Below are 24,968 nucleotides of genomic sequence, written 5' to 3'. Positions count from 1 at the left end.
TCAGTCGAGCGTTATCTTTACATAGAAGCAGCGGGAGAATCTAAGCTCGCCTCTCTTTCGGTCACTGTCTAAAAATTGCATACTCAAACATAGGAACTACAATGAGAAAAATCAAGAATTGTTCTTATGAACAATGTAACCCAACATGGTATAACAGGTGCAGCGCCAACTAAGCTGATGTTCAACCGAGTTACCCGGGACAACATACCAAACAGCGGAAAGAGATAACCCCTGATAGAAAAACACAGGGGGAGCCAGACAGTTGACAAAAGAGAATTGGCAAAGGAAACTGATATCGAAGTAGACAACACAGTACTTTTGAAAAACATAGTCTTTTAAACAAACTGAAATCCAACATCGGTAAGACTGAATATACTTCGTTTTCACATTGTGAAAATTGAAGGTGGTAGAAAACTAACGAGATATATCTCGCACCTCAAGAAAATTCTAGACAATTGGACGGGTTATGCTTCATGCTCAGTGCTTCAGTCAGATACCGGTTGTCTTGACCCAACACCTTCTCGGGAGGGTGCTACATTCCAGCCCACAAACGGAAGTCCCGAGGCTTCCAACATCCCCGGTTGCAAGAGAACTCAACATCAACGAAAGAACCGATACTAATAATCCCGATACAAGGTGAGGGCAGAAGCTACTCACTCTAGTGCGGACTGTCGAGCGGTGCGGTGGCGCGTGTCAAGTATTACTGTGTATTCCGAAGTATGATCAATGAAGGGTATTAATGAACATATTACCAAAATTAACACAACGGTTTGATTATTACAAATTACAGCTACTATCTCAAGGCTTTTTCCGTCGTGAAGTCTATTGACCTATTTAAGCACTACGTTTATTGAAAGAAAAAGGAGAAGGTATGACTACTACTCCTAGTCGCTAGATGGTAGTTGCGTATTTAAGGATTTGACGTAGATAATGTTCATCGAGCTGGGTCACAGATAAATCACGTATACGATTTAAGTCGAGCCCCAGATATGACTATACAGCTGCCAAAATTGTCACAGTAAGAGATCGGCTATTTCGAATGCATAATGAAAAAATGTTATGGGTTTTGCCAAATCAATTAAGATTCCACATATTACACAATTGTCAGTGTGATTGTCGACTCTTTCCCCAAATTCAACATTTACGAGCACAGTTATCAAACATGTCCTTGATATATATTAACAAATAACCAGTTGTGTAGGAACGCACAAGAAGCACAATATGTGATCGATCTTGGTATAGCGTTTAACTGGAAAGATTTCGAAAAATACTGCAAGCCCAACAACGTAATTAACATACTAAATGCTCAAATGATCATGCAGAGCGAACAGAACAAAATTGTTGTTTCAATGATGTACTCTTCTAACGAAGGTGTTGGGATGAAAATATGCGATCAATCCAGTAAAGCATAAATAATGGAGAACGTTGTAGTCGAGTTCCTCGACTATCAGATACGATTTACGTGTTACACAGGTAGTGGAAGTGCGAACGAGAAATTTCCAATATTTTCTGACGAGAGAACGTTGTAGTCGAGTTCCTCGACTATCAGATACGTGTTACGTGTTACACAGGTAGTGGAAGTGCGAACTAGAAATTTCCAATATTTTCTGACGTATAGATAGAAATTGAGAAATCAAATAATAAAATGACAAAAACTAAAAATGTGAGCCTCGCTCACTCATATACAAGAAAACATACGAGGCAGTAAATATCATACTTAAAAGGTCACAACACTTGGACGAAAACCAAAAAACAATGTACCCAACAAACTTTAGATATACATATAATCAAACGAAACGCTATATTTGATTTCCCCGACTATCAGATATCCGTTATATAGGTAGTGCAGGCGCGAACAAGAATTTGCAACCTTTTTCTGGCATAAATATTGTGAAAAACAATAAAAAAAATTAATAATTGTTTCAGAAGACAGTTTTGGTCGGTTTGTGTTCTTGGTATACCGATAAAATGAAACAAAAACAAGAGAGAAAGCTATAGTCGAGTTCCCCGACTATCTGATACCCGTTACTCAGCTAGTGGAAGTGTGAAGAAGAGTCTTCATCACTGACAGTTTTTGGCGGTTTGTGGGCGTTAGAGTGGGCGTGGCAAAAAGTTTTTTAGCAAATCGATAAAAATTTACAAGGCTAATACAAAAATGAAAAAATATTAAAACATTTTTTTAAAGTGTGGGCGTGGCAGTTTTATGCGGTTTGTGGGCGTTAGAGTGGGCGTGGCAAAAAGTTTTTTGGCAAATCGATAGAAATTAACAAGACTAATACAAAAATGAAAAAATATTAAAACATTTTTCAAAAGTGTGGGCGTGGCAGTTTTGGGCGGTTTGTGGGCGTTAGAGGGGGCGTGGCAACATGAATCGACAAACTTGCGCTGCGTCTATTTCTCTGGAGTCTGTATGCTTATTCTCAACTTTCTAGCTTTTATAGTTCCTGAGATCTCGACGTTCATACGAACGGACAGACAGACGGACAGACGGACGGACAGACGGACGGACAGACGGACGGACAGACGGACATAACCAGATCGACTCGGCTATTGATCCTGATCAAGAATATATATACGTTATATGGTCGGAAACGGTTCCTTCTGCCTGTGACATACTTTTCAACGAATCTAGTATAACCTTTTACTCTACGGGTAGCGGGTATAAATACTAGGTATGATTCGACAAGGTTCTCCGGTTCTTTCCAAGCTTTGATATTATCGTTATCACATAGTATTAAGTTGGAAAAAAAAGGAATAATATTCCCTTATATTATAATATAATATTATAATATTCATCGGAAAGCTTAACCCCTATATTAAGGTTGACAAGCTGGTTAACCGCTGCTTGGAAGTGTGGAAGGCTCGCGCCTTTATGAAGCATGTTGAGCTTGTGAGAGATTTTAGTCAGTAGCTGTTGGTGTTCTTTGGCAGTATGGATAATGCGTCAATAGCAAAGACCCGGACATTTAAGCTGTGAACCGAGTCTGTCACTTGTGGAGCAAAAAGATGTCAATATTATGACTTAACACACAGAGCTCCAGATCAAGGGCTTTGTTGGCAAGTCCGTCGGCGGTCCACACCAATTTTCAGGCCGATTTGATTTATGGTTGGGCTACGTTAGCTGGGAGAAGTGTAACGAATGCTTGAGCAGTGCCAGAAGAATTTTGGGGCAACCGTATTTACACAAGGCATAATCATCGACACTATTATCTGGAATAGCTTGTCAATCTGAGTAACAAGGACCGACAGCCTTTCGTAGGATTGAACACATATTTGCTCTAGACGGCGCCATTGCTGGCCATTAAACAATTGCTGCTAGTTGCGTTGCTTTTGGGATGACTGCTGCTGCTGATAAGGCTGTTGAGGCGGTACTTCTTTTTGACGCAACTTAGCTTCCTATTGACTCCGCGGGAAAGGCACAGTATGTTGTTGGTACTGGGGACAACTAACTTAAGTATTGTTGGAAACACGGATGGCGTTAGCTACTGCTGAGGCGGTACTTTTTGTTGACGCAGCTGACTTTTCTTCCTATTGACTCTGCCGTAAAGGCACAGGAAGTTGTTGGTACTGGGGACTTGATCATTGTTGGAAACACAAACGGCGTAAGCGTATGAGCTCAGAGCCACCAAGCTTGGTCGAATACTTGCTGAAGCTGAAAGGCGAACGCTTCTGCGATGGGATGAGGCACTTTGGCGTCGACTTTCAGTCTGCTGATAGAAGACACAACCTTGATAGCTGGAGTATGGTTTTCGACAAGATTAACAAATTGTATTGGTTGAACATTACCAGTGCACTTTGCGAACGACGCAATAAGGACAACCTAAGTAACAGAAGTAAAATACCCGGAAGCCATTGAGACCATGGCATCAAAGTTCCGGTGTCACACCTGGTGCCTATATAGCAGTTTTAGTATGTATAGCTAGAATGACGGAAAAATTACCCAGCAGTGATTTATCGGACGTCAACAAAAATACAGTGATTTATAGCAGTAATGAAACTGCTGAAATTATGATTTTAATCAGAAATTTATGACATAGTTATTCTTAAGTGAGTTCGTTAACATATTCAGAGGAATTTTAATTCTTTGGAGGATCTCAACCGATTGAAGCATGCTTAAATTCAAAAGATTTTTCGCCTAACAATTAATTCCTTCACGGCCAATGACCTCTCCGCTGCGATGGGAAGTTATGAACGGTGTATCTCGAAGATTGGCCGTTTGCCCTTATACAAAACAATATATTCTAGATATATAAACAACGCACAGTTTAATATCCAGTGCGCTCCAGTTGGTGTGCTCTTGCAGAGCGTAAAGTCACATAAATTATTGACTGTTAGAGGGAGTTTCCAATCCAAGATCAGCTATCAAGAGCGCCTGGACCTCAGCCTAAAAGATAGATAGTCTATAGGAGACTTCAAAGTGTTGATCTATGAAGATTCTAGTTAAGGTTTTAAGCTCCATATTCCATCCAAATTTCGGAAACCAATAATCGCATTCCCTGACATACATTCCCAGTGCATACAGATCTGCACTGCGTTTAGCCGCTAGACGTTTATTACTCAATTTAATAGGACATTGAGTTTTGCTTGTACTTACAGTTATTCAACGAATTTCATTCTGTTTTAGTGTATAAAGACTTAAGGAACAAGTCGTAGCCGATGTAATTTTTTTTTTGTGAGGGTTGATGAGTGCATCAGAGTCTCAGCATTAATGGAGCCAATATTAATGCTGAGACATTCACATTCTAAACAGCCGTTTATATAAGACACGTATCCGAAACGCTTAAGGTATTTCTGAATCGTGTGCGCTCAGAATCTCGGAAAGGTAGAAGTCGACTTGGCTCCGTGCTTCTTAGTATTCCAGAGATCACCATTTGGAATCAACCTATCATGACAAGAGCCGTATAGCCCAAAATGGTACAAAAGCTGCATAATGTTCTTAACGTCCACAGTCGGTATATAGCTTCTACACTAAGTTTAAACTACTACTGCTTTAAAACACACTTGCGCTACCTACACTCCGCTTGGCTGACGTGTTAATTATGAGTGAACTCTAGGTTCTAGTCGAGTATCCAGCAAGGTAATTTAGAGAGCGTCGAGACGAGTTTTTTGGGTCACCAGCTTCCTGCTTGAGATTCGTTTCATGTAAGGCAACTGCACCTGCAACCCATTACTCCACCACCTCGCCTAGTCCCGTTTATAACAATGGCTATTTATATGTCAATGAATGTTCCGCTTCTCTAAAAAGAAAGTAGGCTCGATATTTTCGTGGTATTGCTTAGCACAGTGCTATTCCGAAACAATTAAAAAAATTAATCCTTTGTCAATTGCAGCACAATTACGGTCGCCGAAGTCGCTATGTCTACATGTTTTTACCAAGTGAGTTAACCTCAATAGTAAATAATAATTTTTTTTTTAGCAAATACCAGACTGATTATCGGTAAACCATAGATTAGTTATTAAACAAGAGAATGCTATAGTTGAGTTCCCCGACTATCAGATACTCTTTACTGCAAACGAGAAATTTTTTAATTCTTCTGGCATGTTGATATAAATAAAAAACAAATAAAGAATTATTCAAAGGTGTGGACGTTGCAGTTTTGGATGGTTTGCTGGCTATAAAATGGTTGTGGCAAAAAGTTTTCCCGCAAATAAAAAAAAAAAAAATAAAGACATTTTTAACAAATATCTTACAAATAAACAGTGTCAGTGGAAACTTGCGATACTTTGCGACTATTCTGATATGTTGGGCATCTATTTATTGCTAAGATTCCTCCCTGCAGTCAGCATTTCATGGTCCGGGCAGCAATCCATCTACGTCGGTCCATATCTGCCGGGGATAACAACTAGCGGACAATGGGTTTGGAAGAAGTAAACAACTAACGTATGTATTCTTTAAGAGAGCGGGCAGAAGATCCGACGTTGGCAGTCATTATATATCAATATATTTTTAGACAAAATGTATGTGTAATCAGTTTAATTGGCGGTACTCATCAAACAATGTGTGAATAGTGTGTATAATATTGATCAAAAAAGATCACACTAAGGAACTCTGAGTTCGAATAGATTTTAACGCATTACAGCACTCTAATCAGGGTCTTAGGAAGGCAGCTTCATACAAATTCAAAGAGCTGGGAGTTTTTTTTCCTGTTGATTTAATGTATATTCATATTTAAGCTTTATCATGATCCATCTTATAACTATAGTTTCAAAATATTTTCAGTTTTCTTGTTTGCAATAAGAAGCTAAATTGCGTAAGCACTGACAGGCAGCAAACACGGACAGGCAAACAAACAGGCTAGATATACTCGTGTGTAGTTGCATATCAAGAATGTAATTATTTTACAGGGTCTTCGATTAGTAAAACCTCTGCAAGGTTTGGATTAATATGAATTCAGCAATGTCTTAAATACTTACTTGTATGTTCAGTTCTAAATTTTTCCACTGGCAAAACCTAGTAAATTTATCGCTAGAAAATAAAATGACAAGAAGATTAATTATACTTGTAAAAATACGGTAATAATATGAGATATGAATATTCCATTCGTTTGATTATATTTCGGTTTAAAAAACTCAACAAATAATTTCGAAATTCGCATTTGAAAGCGTTAAATTCACATAAGCCCATGGATTTAAAAAATACTGTGCCCGCTAGCCTGTTATCGGCAATTAACAAGAGAGAACGCTATAGTCGAGTTCCACGACTATCTGATACCCCTTACTCAGCTAATGGAAGGGTGGTGGTTTGTGGGCGTTAGAATGGGAGTGGAAAAAAGTTTTTTTTTGCAAATCGAGAGATATTTACAAGACTAACAAGAATGTGAAAAAATATCATGATATTTTGCAAGTGTGGGCGTTGCAGTTTTGGTCAGTTTGTGGGCGTTAGAGTGGGCGTGGCAACATGGGTCAACAAACTTGCGCTGCGTCTATGGGTCTGGAGACTGCATGCTGAATCTCAACTTTCTAGCTTCTATAGTTCCTGAGATCTCGACGTTCATATGGGCAGCCAGACGAACAAGGTCAGATCGACTCGGCTATTGATCCTTATTAAGAATATATATACATACATATATACTTTACATGGTCGGAAACGCTTCCTTGAACTTTTGCCTTGAATCTTTTCAACGAATCTAGTATATTCTACGAGTAACGGGTATAAAAATAGCGAAAAAGTCGTTTTCCCTTCTTTGAAGTCATATTTCTCCGAGTCCTTTCTTTATAGAACAGAAAACTCTCACTACGAAATAACCGCAGATAGCTTAGTAGACTTTCAGTGTCCCTTCCAAAAAGTAATCTTCTGGTAAACAGTAAAATTAGTTTTAATGGTCCTTATTCTGGCTCTTAATACAATTAGGATATCTTGTTTGATGTGGCACCCTCTTCTGCTTGCTTTATTCAATCCCTTGTCAATTGCATGAAAATAACGGTCGCCTAAATCGCTATGTCTACATGGTTTTACCAAGTAAGTTAACCTCTGGTAACCAGTTAAATTAGTTTTAATGGTCCTTATTTTTGCTCTTGATACAATTAGGATATTTTGTTTGCTGTGGCACCCGGTTTTGCTTGGTTTTTTCACGTTAATTTCACTTACATCGTAACTGGTGTCAAGGAATTTGGCTGTTGAGGCTTAGAAAGGGACAGCGTTGTCAGACTAGGGTGAACAGGTGCTAGACTCTAAATAACTCTCCGCAACCGCCTTCCCCTGTTCTGCCCCTCCGTTTCCGGGTCTTATCTCAATTAGTGTTGTATCAAGGAGTCTTAAACTAGCCGCGGTCTGCCTTTAAGGACCTCATATACCTACCAATAATAAGGAAACTTGCATGATCTCGACATAACCCGAAGATCTCCTTGTTCACTGATTCTCGATGACTGTCTCGCTCTAAGCGCGTGGCCGAGCTCCCTCTTTTACCAAGAATATCCACCAGAACATTCCTCGAAATGCGACGCATTTTGGTAGCTTCCTAACGATGTTCCTTGATTTACCGTCGGAATGTGAGTGTCTGTAGATAGGACGGGACACTGTTTTTATTCTGCCCAATCCCCTTACACGTGTTATCGAGATCTCAAGGTATCCGTGATGTGGTGCAAAAGTATAATCCCGTTCGTCGACGCGTTATCGAGGTAACAGGGCCCCATAAAATCGTTTAGAATCGTAATCGATTACGACATAATATAAAGAAGACAAATAAATGTTAAATAAATTAAGCAGATGGTCAGATGGTATACTTGTTCTCTTCGACTGCCGAGCTTCCAGCGTTCGGCCCGCTTATATTGGCCTTCTCTAACGTTTCATCCCTCTGGTCTCCAGTCTCCGGATCCAAAGTCCACGGTTTTACCGTTGGCAGGGTCCAAAGTCCAGCTTGTACCGTTACTCTCCTTCAAACCTTCTGACTTCAGGCTCAGAGTTCGGGCTCCGGGCCCGTTTCTAAGCGTTGATTTCTTAACTGGCAACGGCAGGCCCTCCTCATGCGATCACTATCATTTGTGCGGAGTTTTAACTCCTCACATCTCCCCCTTTCTTCGGGAAAATTTAAAATCCGGCCTGACGGTTACCGCGGAACATTCCTGAGATCCCGTCGACGCTCACAGCTCCGTCTCGATGTCCACAGCGCATGTGCTGCTAATTCCGATATTTTGCCCATCGATTGACACAGAGTTTCGATCGACCGCCTTGTGAACAAGGCGCCCCCTTCCCTAAGCTTTGATGACTATAAACAAAATTCTGGCGGTAAGTTGGAATGTAAAACCGTTTCATCATTGTTAATCCTTGACTTTCTTCCCTGCAGCCTCATTTGGCGTGCCTTGCGGTACTGCTGTACCGCCCCTCCCCTTTCCACGGGAGTATGTGGCTTCCTTGGAGGTAGTTGTTGAGGCAGGATTCTGGTTCGCTCGTGGTTCGTTTCCGTTACACTCTCGCCTTGGCCTGATGCTAGAACGGTTGTTGGATTCGTAATCTGCGCCCGTTGACTCTCGCCCTGGCCTGACGCTAGAACGGTTGCCCAACGCCTTCCGTTCTCAGGGGCTGCCATTCTCAACGTCCCGCCGTTTGTGAATTTACTCATCCCTGGTGGTGGTTGTCGAGGCAACATTCTGGTCTGCTCGCGGTACGCACCCGTTGACTCTCGCCTTGGCCTGACGCTGTAATGGTTGTCGGACTCGCAGTCTGCATCCGTCGACTCTCGCCTCGGCCTGACGCTAGAACGGCTGCCGAACCTCGTCCGTTCTCAGGTGTTGTCGTTCTCCTGCCTTCCCTGTTTTCTGCCGATGGACCCGCATCCGCGTTCTCGTCATCATTGTCCTCCCGATCCTGCTGCTTTAGGTCGCTGACGTGTACCGTGCGTTCCTTTTTGTTCTTCCGGTGGCGAATCTTACATATCACTGGCGATATGAAATCCACAATTTGGTACGGCCCATCAAACCTCGGAGCAAGTTTGGCCTCAAACCCTTAAGCCGCTTTTGATAAATGGTGCTCTTTGGCCCACACCACTTCACCAATCCTCGGCTTCCACTGTCTTCTCCGCAGGTTGTAATGCCTCGCTTGGTCCTTCTCAGCGTTTCCTTCCGGTGACTCTGGTTGCCTTCCTGTACCTAGCGTTTCTCTGCCATAGAGTGCATTCGGTAATCTTGGCTCGCGGCCCTGTGTCAAAAATGGCGGTGAGTAGCCTGTGGAATCTGACACACTGGAATTCACAGCCAGCATGATTTCGGGACACTTTCACTCAGATGCCGCGGCAAACATAGCTTCCAGGTCACTACATCTTCGTTCCCTGCTCTATACGGAATTTGCCTGTAAAGGGTGCTGCCCTCCCATACGTAGTCTAGGAACTTTTGTGGATGCGCTTTTATCTTATCTTGCATTTCCGTGATCCAGCTGCATTCTGATTCGGCCTCTGTATCCTGCGTTCTTCTCAGCATTTCGGGTTCTACTGAGATTCTGACCGTGGCTGCCTAGACAACGCATCTGCTACCACGTTCAGCTGGCCTTTCTTATATGCGACCTCGAAGTCATACTGCTGTAACTCCAACGCCCATCTGTCAATTCTTCCCGAAGAAAGAACCAACCACTTCAGTGCCATGTGATCCGTAACTATCTTAAAGTGGTAGCCCTCCAGGTACGGCTTCAGCTTCCGGATTGCCAAGCACTCTTTCTCTGTTGTTGAGTAGTTCTTCTCGGCTCCGTTTAGGGTCCGGCTTGAGTATGAAATAACCTTTTCGCCTTCTTCTGTGTCCAGTGTGAGGATCGCGCCAATCCCGTAGTCACTGGCGTCCGTTTGCAGGATAAACATTTTCCCGAAATCAGGGCACGCCAAGACTGGGTCGGTAACTAGTCTGGCTTTTACCTCCTCGAAGGCTTGCTGGTGGTCCTGTGACCATGTCCACTTGGTACCCTTGCGGAGAAGGTCGTTGAGTGGCCTTACGATGCGCGCGTCCGGCACGAAACGTCGGTACTAAGATGCGACTCCAAGGTATTGCCTCAGCTCGCGGACCTATGACGGTGGTTCTAGCTGGGCTATGGCCGCTACCTTCTCTGGGTCCGTGCCTATCCCTTGGCTTGGCGGTGCCCTAGGTACAGTAGTTCTTGCTTGAAGAACTGGCATTTCTCCGGGTTTATTCTTAGGTTCGCGCTCTTCAACCGACGGAACACTTCCCTGAGGTGTCTTTTGCGTTCCTCTAGGGTGCGGCCAATCACGATGATGTCGTCTTGATACGCAAATGCATGTGGCGACATTTCCGGGCCATTCAACTGATCCAGGGCCCGTTGAAATGTGACCGACGCGGAGTGTAATCCAAACGGCATCACTCTTTATTGGAACAGCCCTTTTCCTGGGACCGTGAAAGCCGTGAAGCCCCGGCTTGACTCCTCCAACGGTATTTGCCAATACCCATCCTTGAGGTCCAGGCTGCTTATAAAACGCGCTTCCCTTAGTTGGTCGAGGATGTAGTTTATCCGTGGCATCGGGTAGGCATCCTTTATGGATTTCGCGTTTATCTGTCTGAAGTCCACGAATAGTCTCCATTTTCCCGTTTTCTTCTTCACCATGACTATGGTTGAGCTGTACGGGCTCCTTGAATGCTCTATCATTCCCATCTCCAGAAGTTCGTCTACCTTTGCCTTGATCTCCCCTTGAACCTTTGGATTCTTGGGGTAGTATCTCTGCTTAATTGGTTTATCATCCTTCATGGTTATCGTGTGCTCGGCTATATTAAATGTTCCGTTAAGGGGGTGAAACTCCGCCAGCTCTATTTCCAGGAATTTATTCATGTCATCTTCTTCGCCATCCTTGTTGACTACTGCGACCGACAACTTTTCCTCGAGCCACCCGTTGTGTCTGCCTCTGGCCGGTATCCGGATTTCATGACCGGCGCACCTGATCCACTATTCCTGGTAATATCAGCAGGCTCATGCTGAGTCGCCTGTTGCCGAACTCCACTCCTATTTCGAGCTTTGCGTTGATTTCGCCGCACCTTCCATCTGCCAACCTAACCTGCCGTCGTATCCGGTTCCCAGACTAGGGTGAACAATTGGCGGGCTCTCAAAGGCATACGCCTCGCTAGCCACAACCTCTTGTCCCTTGCTCTGTCCCGGCCGGTCCGCCGGACGCCTGTTCAGTTCCTACCGAGGCACCGCGCTATCGACCAGCTACGCCACAGTCCCTGTAGCACTGGCACGGTGGGAGGTCACCCGCTTCTGAGATAGGCCTCTCCAGCCGAGCGCATACCAGTTTCTCCAAGAGTTGGCCGGCTCCGTCGATGAGGATATCGGCCGCATCGATGAAGGCTTCTCGAGTGGCTTCCCTGGCTTAGGGAGGAGCAGCAGTTTCTGGATCTTCCACTGATTTGGGAAGACGCCTTCGTTCAGGCACTTGGTGAACGCCTTCGCAAAGATGGCTGGCTGAAGACAGAGAGCTAGTCCAGTCGCCCTGTTGGGAATGCCGCCTTCTTGACCACCACTTTGTAGGCAATTCCCCATGGGTCTCTGTCAGCTGCATCGCATAGGTCGAGGAAGCATTTCCGCTTGTTCTATGGCTATTTTGAGTGTTTTCCTGCATACTCTGATTCAGGTTGGCGTTTAGCGAATGACTCCGCACCTCTGGAACGTTGGTAGCGACGTCTGGCTGAAAGACATTCCCGACGAACCGTCTCTATCTCCTGGTTCCACCAAGTAGACTGGGGCCCTTTGCCGGCTTTGGGTTCTGCTTGTTTGCATGCTGGCGTCACAATCGGTCTTCAGATGACTTGTGACGCGCCGAATCGCGCACGTAGTATTTAAGCAGAGAAAAACATGAAGTTAATGAAATAAAGTGCAGTAAAAAACACAACCCGCATTTAAATTCAAACACAATGCGGGCGCGCGTCGAGATCATGCGCAAAGGGTCACACTGGCCCGGAATAGATGGGCCACACTAATGAAGCCTAAAATCAGTTGGGATATGCGGGCACACTACCCTCCGCTCAAACCGCTATATAAGGCACATCCCAGCCTTCTGGAAGGCATTCAGTTCGGCCGGCGATCGGCGACAAGACCTCCAGGAGAAGCTACCAGGAACGGAGCAAGATAAGCGGTAAGGAGTCGACAGAGCCATAGGAGGCGAGCAACGACGTGGTAACTAACTAACTATAGTAGTCTTTGCGTATTACGTCTCATTCTCCGGCTCGGTTCACCGGCCCGCGTGTATCATTAGCAGACCTAATCAGCCTCTAAACTCTTCCCACACCTAGAAGACCTAATCGGCCTCTAAACTCTTCTCATCATTAGCAGACCTCATCGGCCTCTAAAATGTTCTCACACTTAGCAGGCCTAATCGGCCTCTAAACTGTTCTCATCATTAGCAGATCTGATCGGCCTCTACACTCTTCTCGTCCTTAGCAGACGGTCTGTAATCTCTTCTCGTACTTAGCAGACCTCATCGGCATCTAAACTCTTCTCACCATTAGCAGACCTAATCGGCCTCTAAACTCTTCTCACCAATAGCAGACCTAATCGGCCTCTAAACTCTTCTCATCAATAGCACCCCTAATCGGCCTCTAAACTGTTCTCACCCTTAGCAGACCTAACCGGTCTCAAACTGGTAGACCCGGACCAAAGACATTAGAATAACAAGATGCGTAACGCCATACGATTTTTTTGCACACGATTTTTTGGTGCTGGCTCTAGCGCTGGCTCCAGGCTCTCTCGAAAAGCCAGAGAGCGGAGAGCTCTAGAGCCAGCAGCTCTCTTGTACGCATACAGCGACAGCTGACCACTGTATAGGTGCACACGTATGCACATGCAAATATGCCCTTCATCTTAGAAGTTCTTAGACTTTAAATCTATATTATTTTTTATAAATTGACACCACTTAAAAACTCTAGTCTTGAATTGCCTTAACATAACAATTATTCCAATTCAAAACAGAAATAATAATAGCACAATCTATGTACAAAATAATGCATAATAATTTTAAAATATGACTTTATATTAGAATAATTGTCATTAGAGTATTCAGCGTGCATATAAGAAGACAATGATTCTTCGGAGCTTATGTCCGCACTTTGTGCTTCAATCAATTTTTCAATAAACAGATTCCATCTTTTTATTTATTTTATATATATTAATTTTTTTAAATGCAATTTTTGTATGAAATATTTATTTTCGAAATCTAATTTCTTTTCTTGGAAATTCTTTGTTTTAAATTACAGTAGTTATAATAATTTACTTTGTATTCGTTTTAATTATTTATTGTAGTTATCTAATTTGACTAATTAACTAGTATGAAAATTATCCATTTTCAGTATTTAAAATGCAAATAAGATTCAGTTAAATTATTTTCTTATATTTTATTTTGTTGTTTTGAAAAAAGCGCGCAGTTATGAGTAGGAAGAAAAGGGCGCCAATTTGTTTTGGTTTTTCTTTTAATTCATTTTCTTTTTCTCATAAAACGTTTGCTTAAAGCTTACTATACGTAGAGCTCCTCGATTTTTTTAAATTTTGCTGTATAATTGTATTTATAATCAATTAAAGTCGTTCTGTTGCATTGGTAAAGTACGGAAATATATTATATATATTACATATTAATAATTATCAATATAAATATAAATATAAATATGTAAACGGTATCTAATTCGAGCGGCGATTTTATCAAACGAATATTAAAAAAACTTCTATTTTTAGATTTTTACGCTCTCAATTTTAGGCGAGCGAAAAGAGAGCAATTTTGGTCGTCACCATAAAAGTGGCTGCATAGTGCAAAACCAATGTATGGCCGTTACGCATCTTGTTATTATAATGTCTTTGTCCGGACGGTCGCTCCCAATTATCTCCCGTTCACAGGCAGTGCAGGATTAGCGGCTACGTGACCCGACGACTATTAAGGGGCCATCTCGGAAGTCCGGCATCCACCCGTATCCATCGCTGAGCTGTACAGCCCCCCAGGGACGAGACGCGCCCGAGCCAACCAGCCGCCGATCTCGCCGCGAGGACTGTAGCTACCCTGAAGCGAATGTGAACACTTTGCTTACCTACGAATAAAAACCCAATTATTGTATCATTCTCTCGTCTTCTCCTCTGGGACCCGGGTCAGATTCTCTTCCAGCAACCCCACCTGAATCTGATAAATATCGACTTCTGACCATCCTTGAGCCATCCGAGCACCGACAGATCGTCACAGACTCATCAGTGCGTCTGCCGTCAGTTCAGCGCCTTCTCCCCTCACCGAGGGTAGGAACTGCTCTCTTAGTACTTCTTCCTGGCTTGGACCGCTGGTAATGGGTAGGTGGTCACTGTCAGTGTATTCCTCGCAAAGTCTCCACTTCGTGTGCCTGAACGACGCGAACGCCTCTAACACCATCCTACCTCTTGAGTTGGTGAGTGCACTGCCCCAGCTCTGTGACCATACGTTGAAGTCGCTCGCTATAAGGACCTGGGTGCAGCCTCTAGCGTCCGATGCCAGTCATTCTCTCCTCTAGTGACCAGTGAGAGCACCTCGCTGTACCACTCGAGTTGGTGAGTGCACTGCCCCAGCTCTGTGACCATGCGTTGAAGTCGCTCGCTATAAGGACCTGGGTGCGGCCTCTAGCGTCCGATGCCAGTCATTCTCTCCTCTAGTCACCAGTGAGAGCACCTCGCTGTACGGTAGCCCAGCTGGTGGCCCAGCGCATCAGGCCTCTCCCTCGCCGGTCTCTTCCTGCGTGACTCGGCCGATCGCTGTTGATGCCTAGCCTGAGACTTTTTTCCCGCTGAAGTGGCATTGTGCGGAACGCCGGGTGTGCGCTGTGGTCCCGCTGTCATCAACCGCTTTGGACTTATACCTCCCGTCAGGTTAAGTAATGCTGCCGGCCGTTACGGGTCAGACTCAGACTATTACGCCGGCCTTGTAGGCACAGACGCGGGTTTTTTTTTTGTTTCTGCAGCCCAACTGTGTGTCTTGGCCTCCCATTTCAGGACAGGCTGGTTTCGTCAGGTGGGTGTTTAATTGGGAATTCTTCATCGCGGTCGCCAGAGCCCCGATTATCGGTGTACCACGTGGGCGGAGGGGCTGGCTGATGGTCAGATCCTTGACCCTCGACACATTTTTCTACCCCGTGGGTGTGACATTCACCCAGATTCCGTTACCTTCTGCCAAGAATTTAGGGCACTAGCCCTGAGATGTATGCTACGTCCTGCTCACGGCGATCGCATATATAGCTCATAGCCGTATGCCGCACGCGTTGGCGCAGCGACAAAAGCGCCACTTGTGTGTTGAGGAGGCCCAGCTTCAGCTGATAGGTCCTGGTGGCGGGGCAGCGGGGGCCAAAGAGACAACGATACAGCAGAAAGTCATGTGTGGTGAGAGCACCACTTTCTCCGCCAGCACTGGCGCCAGCTCGGAAGGATTGAGGAAAACAGGTCTCCAATGACCTCCAGCGGCTGGATTCCGCAGGAGAGTTCTCGCGGCTGCTTCGTTCGACCGTCCGGCACGTATCCACGCGCGGGGCCCTGCAACAGCCCAAGCGGTGCAACCTACTCGTGAAACCACCAAAGACCGTCCTCCTGGTAACCCATGGTGGCTGGTAACGGGTTCTAGATCTAGATTCTGCGTCGATAGAACTGGATATTAACAGTTGTGTCACATCAGAAGAGGAATTTTTACATGCCCATGCCACTATGCGTAACGGCTTGCGAAACATCAAAGACATATGTGGGCGGATCGGAAAAGAGCCACTCGTTACGGTTTCAGGGAAATAATGTTCTCCGAAATTTGGCTCTGTGCACAGAACGCAGTTGCAACCGTTCACACCGAACATTTCTATAGACTACCGAACTGGTGTAGCGTCTTCCTGATCTGTGCAATCTGTCAGTATGGGAAATAATACAGTCAGGCGGCAATTGAAGCTCTGCAAGTGCACAATATCCTAAGCTCTCTTGGGCGAAAGCATGGAACTGGAAAGTCATTGGCCCAATTATCCAACGCTTCTATGGGTAACCGACCGAAGTTGTAGCAAGATGTGCCATACGAAAGTCAGCCTGACCGTTTAAATGCCTAGCATTGGCAGGTAAAGTAACCACACAGCCTCAATAAAATTAAAAACTTACGTCTACCCTTTATATTTCTAAAAGCCTACTAAATAGCTTGAAAATCAGGAGTATAAGGAAAAGGCATATAGATCTAATAGGTAGTGCTTGGCAATGGATGGCTGGATTCCCAGATAGCAGAGATTTTTAAACAATTCAAGAATAAATAGATTCAGCGTCACCTAACAACAATAACCAGGTTATTCTTAATAGGCTTATCACTAACAAAATACATGAAATCTCTCTGGCCAATAGAAATTTAATAAACATCCTTAAATATGAAGGAGACGCTCAAAGGGATACTAGCAGTACATTAGCAACCCTTAAATAACCACGAGATTAATGAAGTTAAAAGAATATTATATCAGAATCAAATACCTTTTCAAAAATTTTGAGGAAGCCATACACATAACAGCATGTTAATCTATATTGTAAAATTTCCTGAAACCGATACCAAGCTATGAGAAGAAATTCAATTTTTTTTTTTTTGTAACTTATAAATAACGCTATTTATTGGATCTTTTCTTATTGTAAGACTAACCATATTTATTTAAATCTTATTATATAGCTTAGATTAATTACAATTTCATATAATTGTATTAGTTAGAGACGGCGCTTGAATTTCTTAGCTGGGCTGGAGAATCTTTGCGCTTCAGTCCGCTCTGACTACACACACGCGTAAGCGACTTCGCCAGAGGATTTTCGTGTGCTTTTGGCAGTACGAATTTTGTTTGTGATGCGATTAACCATGATTTTTGCGAACACCAAATTGATGCGATGGTATTGGGTTTTGCCTTCATAAGTAGGGAGCTAGGTGTTTTAAAAATGCCTTTTCAAACAGTTTCGATAGATGAGATAGAGTTTTATGATAGATGCTATCTCACTTTGGCTAAATGTTATTGGATTTATTGGTAGCAAGATTTTAATTACTGCAGGCAGAACAAATGGGTTGCTAGCTGAATTTGGTTGGAATACGTTCTGAATGTGATCGGCGAATGCATTTGCTCTATCTTCTTCGCTGCGTATCCAGCTTCCAGAGGGGCCTCGCAGTGGAACGACTGTTTCTGCTGGTGGCTGAATATTTGTGTGTGCTTTCCACAAAGGGTTCTTCTTGCTGGTGGGCGATAGTTGTTCAATGTATAGATGCTGAGCGTTTGCTTCCTCAAGCTTAAGTGCTACGTGTTGCTATTTCTAGCTGTTTCTTAGCCTTTGGGGATCTGTGGTTCTGCCATTCTCTTCTTAGTCTTCGTTTTTCAAGTACTAGCTGTTCGATTTCGCGAGTTGTCTTGATATGATCTGTCATTTTGTGTGTGTCTGGGGGGGGTAGAGGCCTTGGCTGCAGAAACAAGTGTTTCCTCCATAGATTCGGTCAGGCGCTCTACATCCTCATCGGTAAACACTGTTGGAGTTGGTTCCATGTGAGTACAAACATATTTCGTATACCTTGCCCAGTTGGTCCCCAGTGCGTGTGCTTGGCATTGTAATCACCGGCCGCTATAAATCGCTTACCGACTGAGTTGAAAAATGATTTAATTCCCGATTTTAAGGCACTAGCGAAAGAAACGCTAGGATTGGTACGATGTTTAAAAGGTGGTGCAGTGTAAGAAGGGCCCGATTGTGGCGGAGTGTGACTGATGTGTGTGGCCTGAGCTCTTGTTGATTCTCCATATTTGCTAAGACGGTTCTTTAGTTCCTTATACTACACAGCAACGCCAATTCGCTGTGTGACTTCCAGCGCAGTTGCTGCACATTTTTTCAGCGCTGTCTTCCTTGTTCTTATGACAGTTCGCTGTGATATGGGCTTCACTACAAACTACGCAAATAGATTTCAGTGTGCAGTAAGCCTTAGTGTGGCCATATTCTTGGCAGTTAGTGCACTGCACTGGGCGATTGCGCATGTGTGGCTCTTCTACTGTGATACGCCGATGCAGTAGGAGTTCTTTTTCAGTATCTGGCTGCAAATCGATTTTCAGCATTGATTGTGGTTCCTTATTTTCGTTAAGTATGTTCGTGACCATTTTTGCATTAAAGTTGTTTTCCTTGAGCGCTTCTACAACGTCAGTGGTCGAAACAGTTGCCTCAATCCTTTTGAGATCAACCTGTAGGGCCCTTGCGCTTTTTAGCTGGTATGTATTACATTTTTTTTCGCATCGTCTAGGAATATGGTTTGTTTCATTTATGTTCCCTTTTCTTAAGGGGCATTACGTATAATGAGTTTTCTATTAATGTGGCTATTATGTTCACTAATGCACTAGAGCTTTTTTCGCGAATGCATATTGGAATAGGCTTAGCCTTCTTCTTTGGTCCTCTTTGGATGACTTTGCCGTTTGTACACATTCATCAGTAGAATTTGCAAGAAGCTCAAATCTGTTGGTGTTTGCTGGCGTTTTATTAGTAACATTGTTGCGTGTAATTTAAGACTTATTTTCTGTTTGTTGATTTTTATTATTTTGAGGGCTGCGTTTTTTTTTATGGTTATGTAGCGGTCCATTCCAGTCTGTATTGTCGACCCGCCGTTCTTCTTTATGTTTTGGTTTGCTGATAGCACAGCAGAACCGTTAAGTTGTGTTTTTGTTTTGAACACTAACTCAGGGCGAGCAAGTGCTTGCGTCGACAAATTTGAGCGAGCCGACGATACCGATACAGTTGTTGTTGTGATTGCAGTTGCAGTGGTTGTTGTTGTCACATTACTCGTCACCGTAGGTAAGCGTAGAGAGATTTCGCAAGTGTTTGGAGAGATTGCGGATTTGTGACGAAGCTAGTAGTGAGGGAGAGCAAGAACGCGCTCTTTCTTGCACTGTTGGCTCAGGCAAATTCAGCGGGTTAGTGGTCATTGACCGCTCGCTGTTTGCAGAAGTCGCGGAGACGTATGAGAGCCGGGGATCGTTTTGCTTGCGTTGAAGCTGAGCGCGAGTGTCGTTCTGACTTTTTATTAGTTTTTTTTTGTCTTTGGTCTCTTGTTTGAAGATGTAAAACTACTTGCTTATACTATTTTAAACACAAAATATGTATCCGGATACAGGATCCCACATCAGGGATCACCCCTTGTCCTTGTTAACTAGAATTAGGTCCCACTTTTCATTCGTAATGCCGAAGAGCTGTAAGCCAGTTAAACAACCTTGAATGTTATTTTTAAGATTCTTCAAGGCTGACCCGGACTCTTGTTTGATGGAATGCATATTGAACAATATTTTTGACCTGCAATCATCAATTTTTTTTGGCGTGGGTCTGTTCTTTATTTGTGGCAATTAAATAAAACAACTGTTGTACCCTAAGAGACCGTGAAAAGTTTCCAGACAGTCGACCAGCGACGATGAAGAGGTGGAAGCATAGGATTGAAACGGAGCAGCTGTTAAATATGATAATTTGGAGGAGCCCTGTTGGATTTGTACCGTGATCTGCGCAGAAAACTCGCCTTCAGCTTATACACACGTAGATATGTAATCTATATGCAAGCAGTAGTGCAGTAAAATCAAGCAGTTCAGCTCAAAGGAAAAATTGGTAACTGAGGAAGGATTGATCGATGCAAAGTGATTGGAAAATCTTAAGTAAAAAAAGAACGGAAACTGAAATGAATTTTGGGCGTATTTCGGGTTTTTATTATACCCGTTACTAGTAGAGTAAAAGAGTATACAAGATTCGTTGAAAAGTATGTAACAGGCAGAAGGAAGCCTTTCCGACCACATAAAGTATATATATTCTTGATCAGGATCAGTAGCCGAGTCGATTTGGCCATGTCCGTCTGTATGAACGTCGAGCTCTCATGAACTACAAAAGCTAGAACGTTGAGACTAAGCATACAAACTGCGTGCAGAACAAAAATATAAGGAAACAGAGAATAAAAGATATTATTATTTGAAACTAAACTAAATTAAGTGTTTTGAATTATTGAATGGTGTAGGCTTCCATGACTGCTGCCTTTTTATTATATTTTCAATAGGTTATGGGCCCAGACACATATCATTCAATAATTGAACGCTCTGGTGAAATAAATTCTTGGAAATTGTTGCAAATTACATTTATTAATACGAGGGTCGTTTGATAAGTCCGTGACTTTTTGAATAAAATATATTTTTTTCGTCAAAGAAGCGTTTTATTTCTCAACATAATCTCCTTTTAGCTCTATACATTTAGTCCAGCGTTTTTCCAATTTTTTTATTCCTTCCAAATAATAGGTTTTCTCAAGGCCCTCAAAATAGTCGTTTGTTTCTGTGATGACCTCTTCATTTGACCCGAATCTCTTACCGCCGAGCCATTTCTTCATGTTTGGAAACAAAAAATAGTCACAGGGGGCTAAATCTGGAGAATATGCTGGATGGGGTAGCAGTTCGTAGCCCAATTTATGAAATTTTGCCATGCTGACTACACACGTGTGCACCCGTGCATTGTCCTGATGGAACAAAAAATTCACGAGATCGTCTGCTTTCAATGCCTATAAAACGCAAACCAAAAAACGCAGCTTTCTCAAAATTTTACAGTCAGCTGTTAATCGATAACTGCTGACAGGAGCAGTGTTGTATTTAGAGCAGGTGCGCGGCAAATACAAAAAGTCACGGACTTATCAAACGACCCTCGTACAATTGAACAAAATTGGAAAAACATACAATATCTGAAAATTATTGGATGTAAAATAATAAAAACATTTAAATATAAAACAATTTCACAACCAAACGAACGGTATCTATAGAAAAAACAAGAGAGAACGCTATAGTCGAGTTCCCCGACTATCTGATACCCGTTACTCAGATGGTGAAAGTGCGCAGGAGAGTCTTCAACACTGACAGTTTTTGGCGGTTTGTGGGCGTTAGAGTGGGCGTGGCAAAAAGTTTTTTGACAAATCGATAGAAATTTACTAGACTAATATAAAAATGAAAAAATATCAAAACATTTTTCAAAAGTGTGGGCGTGGCAGCTTTGGGCGGTTTGTGGGCGTTAGAGTGGGCGTGGCAAAAAGTTTTTTGGCAAATCGATAGAAATTTACAAGACAAATACAAAAATTAAAAAATATCAAAACCTTTTTCAAAAGTGTGGGCGTGGCAGTTTTAGGCGGTTTGTAGGCGTTAGCTTTTATAGTTCTAGCTTTTATAGTTCCTGAGATCTCGACGTTCATACGGACGGACAGACGGACGGACATGGCCAAATCGACTAGGCTATTGATCCTGATCAAGAATATATATACTTTATGTGGTCGGAAACGCTTCTTTCTGCCTGTTACATACTTTTCAACGAATCTAGTATACCCTTTTACTCTACGAGTAACGGGTATAAAAATATATAAAATTCGACCAGTAATGTAGAAGTGTGCAAAATTCCCTGGAAATTCACAGATACTAGCGGAATATACATATAAGCGTCTTTAAGTGAGAAGTGATAAATAGTTTTTATTAGTGGTAAAATAATTAAAATGGAAAAATTAAAAAGAAATATTAAACCCTTTGATGAAGAGAAGTATTCAATCTGGAAGTTTCGTGTTAGGGCACTTTTAGAAAAGAATGACTTGTTAAAAGTCATTGAACCAGTTAAAATAACAGAAGGGTTGAAAAAGAAGCAAAGAAATGCTAAAAATAATTTGGATGGATTATTTAAATGATGGGTTCCTTGTGTTTGCTAATGGTGAAAATACTGCAATTCAGTTTTTTCAGAATTTGAGCGTAAAAGTTTGGCATCACAGCTTTCTTTGAGAAAGCAGTTATTTGCATTAAAACTAAAAGAGGACACTATAGTGGTAGATCACTTTAACTTATTTGACGATCTTATAACAGAGCTAGTAGCTGCTGGAGCTAAGCAGGAGCTCATGCTATCCTAAGCATGAGATGGATAAAATTTCACATTTGCTTTTAACTCTCCCAAATATTTATGATGGGATCATTACGGCCATTGAGACTTTGTCTGAAAATAATTTAACACTTCTGGATTAAGAAATCAATATAAAGGGCATGAGCAAAGACACAAGTCATAACGTTTTGCAGGCTATAAAAAATAAAGATTATAAAGAAAATACAAAAAATTTGTTTTTAAAAATTCTAAGAAACCCTTTAAGAATCAGTTTAAAGTGAAACAGAAATGTTTTCAATGTGGTAAATTAGGCCATGTAAAAAGGGACTGTTTTCTGTTTAAAAGGCAGACTGGAAATAAAACCAATGAGAATCCTGGAAAAAAAATGCTCAAATAGCAACAACATCAAAGCAAGATCATGGGTTTGCTTTTATGCTGAGTTCAAAGAAAACTCACTTGAAAGAAAACGAGGTAGTATTTATCCTAGATTCAGGGGCTTCAGATCACCTTATAAAAGACATCGCTCAAGGTGTCCTTTTTTTTAATTCATTCTGATGTGTGTCCTATCACACCTTCTACAATAGATAATAAAAATTATTATGTAGTTTTTATTGACCAATTTACACATTTCTGTGTGACATATTTGATAACATTCAAGTCTGACGTATTCTTTGTTTTTAAGGACTTCATTGCTAAGAGCGAAGCTCATTTCAACTCTAAAGTTGTAAATCTATATTTTGACAATGACAGGGAATATCTATCTAATGAGATGCGTGAGTTTTGTACAGAAAACGGAATCAGCTTTCATTTAACGGTTCCTCACACGCCACAGTTAAATGGTGTTTCAGAGCGCATGATAAGAACCATAACTGAAAAAGCTCGGTCGGTGGGTAATGGTGCTAAACTTAGTAAAAGTTTTTGGGGTGACGCTGTTTTAACAGCAACATATCTGATAAACAGATGCCCAAGTAGAGCGCTAGGAAATATAAAGAAAACACCATCCATATGAAATGAGGCATAATAAAAAGACAGTTTTGAAATATCTTAAGGTATTCGGTTCGACAGTATACGTAACTAATAGAGTAAGAAATCGCAAGTTCGATTAAAAATAGAAAAATGTTGTGGTGGATAAAATAAATATGGTTAAAGAAAAATCTGAACATAAAACTGACTCTGTGTCACAACTTGATGGTGTTGAGAAAAGTGATTCCAATTCTGAAAAAGAATATGAAAAAATAAATAAAGATGGTAAAGAGTCTGTTTTTCCAATGGTTGAAATGCAAAATATTCAATTGATGATGTATCTGATAGATACATAGATGGTTTAAAATTAGATGTTCAGAGTAATGAAAACTCCACAAATCTAGAGAATGCCGATTCAATTTTGAAAATTGGTGAAAATATTGAAAAACTCAGACGCCGTGATAGAATTAAAGAGAAGGTTTTATAGGTTGTTAGAAAAATGTTTAATGAATGCCCCAACATATTTAAATGATATTCCCAATTGTTTTGAAGAAATTAAATTTCATAGAGATAAGGCTCTTTGGGAAGAAGCCATGCAAGATGAGTTAAGATCTCATTTTGAAAATGAAACTTGGTGCAAAGGCCTGAAAACAAAAACGTAGTAGATTGCAAATACCCACTTACAATAAAACAAAATGAATTTGGTAATTTGGTAAAATATAAAGCCAGGCTTCTTGCGCGTGGATTCACCCAAGAATATTTGACTGATTATGATGAAACATTAGCATTTTTAAATGGAATCTTAAAAGATGAAAGTTACATGACAGTTCCACAGGGTTTGACACATGATAAGAACACAGTTTGTAAGCTTAATATAGCTATTTATGGTCTGAAACAAACTGCTAGGTGTTGGCTCGAAGTTTTCGAAAATGTACTCAAGGAAGTTGGTTTAGACAATCTAGGAGTTGATTTTTGTATGTATATGTCGGAGATTAAATGGTTTATTTGAAATACCCGCATAATAGTTAATTGGGTTGTCGTTAATAGGTAGAGTTGTCTAAGCGGTAAAAGTTAGAGTTCTAGAATTTACGATTGTCGTGCGTGTTCGAGAAAGTGAAAGGAAAAGCCGAATGCCTGTTAAATAGACTTACGAACGGGGAGTCTGAGACGAACGGCTGAGCAGTGCAAACGTGAATATTCGCCATTTACAATCATAGAGGTTTTTCAACGCTAGTAGTTAAGATCGAGAAAATAATGAACAATAACGAAAACGACAAAGTTAACCCGACATATATTTTAAATAAAGGATAAATTTCTAAAAAGATATACTTATTGTTATATGTAGATGATATAATAATTGCTACAAATTGCTCTAGTACAATGTCAGAGTTTAGGTTTTAAAGAATAAATTTAGAATGACGGATTTATTTGAAATCCGATATTTCATTGGTTTTAAAATCGATAGAAATAACGATCAACTATGTCTAAATCAGTCATCTTAAATAAAAAATTCAATATGGAAAACTGTAATCCAGTAAATACAGCCCTACCAAACACACTGAATTATGAAGTTATGCAGTCCAAAGAAACATATGATGCAGCATGTTGAAATTTAATTAAATGTTTAATGTACATCATGCTATGTACTCGACCGGACTTAAGTACTTCAATAAGTATTTTGAGTCGATACAGTAATAATAAT

General features: G+C 41.8%; 1 protein-coding gene across 2 annotated transcripts in view; it reads right to left on the bottom strand.

Moving 5' to 3' along the window:
- LOC122625460 (G protein-coupled receptor kinase 1) overlaps positions 1-24,968 on the bottom strand; it is a 133,313-nt gene that overhangs the window by 52,071 nt on the left and 56,274 nt on the right. For both annotated transcript variants that reach the window (XM_043805544.1, XM_043805543.1), the window contains one exon: positions 6,415-6,466. In XM_043805544.1, the coding sequence (XP_043661479.1) occupies positions 6,415-6,466 (52 nt within the window). The remainder of the gene's footprint in view (positions 1-6,414; positions 6,467-24,968) is intronic.

The sequence above is a fragment of the Drosophila teissieri genome, unplaced genomic scaffold (assembly GCF_016746235.2).
Source record: "Drosophila teissieri strain GT53w unplaced genomic scaffold, Prin_Dtei_1.1 Segkk10_quiver_pilon_scaf, whole genome shotgun sequence".
Lineage (NCBI taxonomy): Eukaryota > Metazoa > Arthropoda > Insecta > Diptera > Drosophilidae > Drosophila > Drosophila teissieri.
The sequence above is the reverse complement of the archived record's forward strand: the minus strand, read 5'-3'. Positions and strand labels throughout refer to the sequence as shown.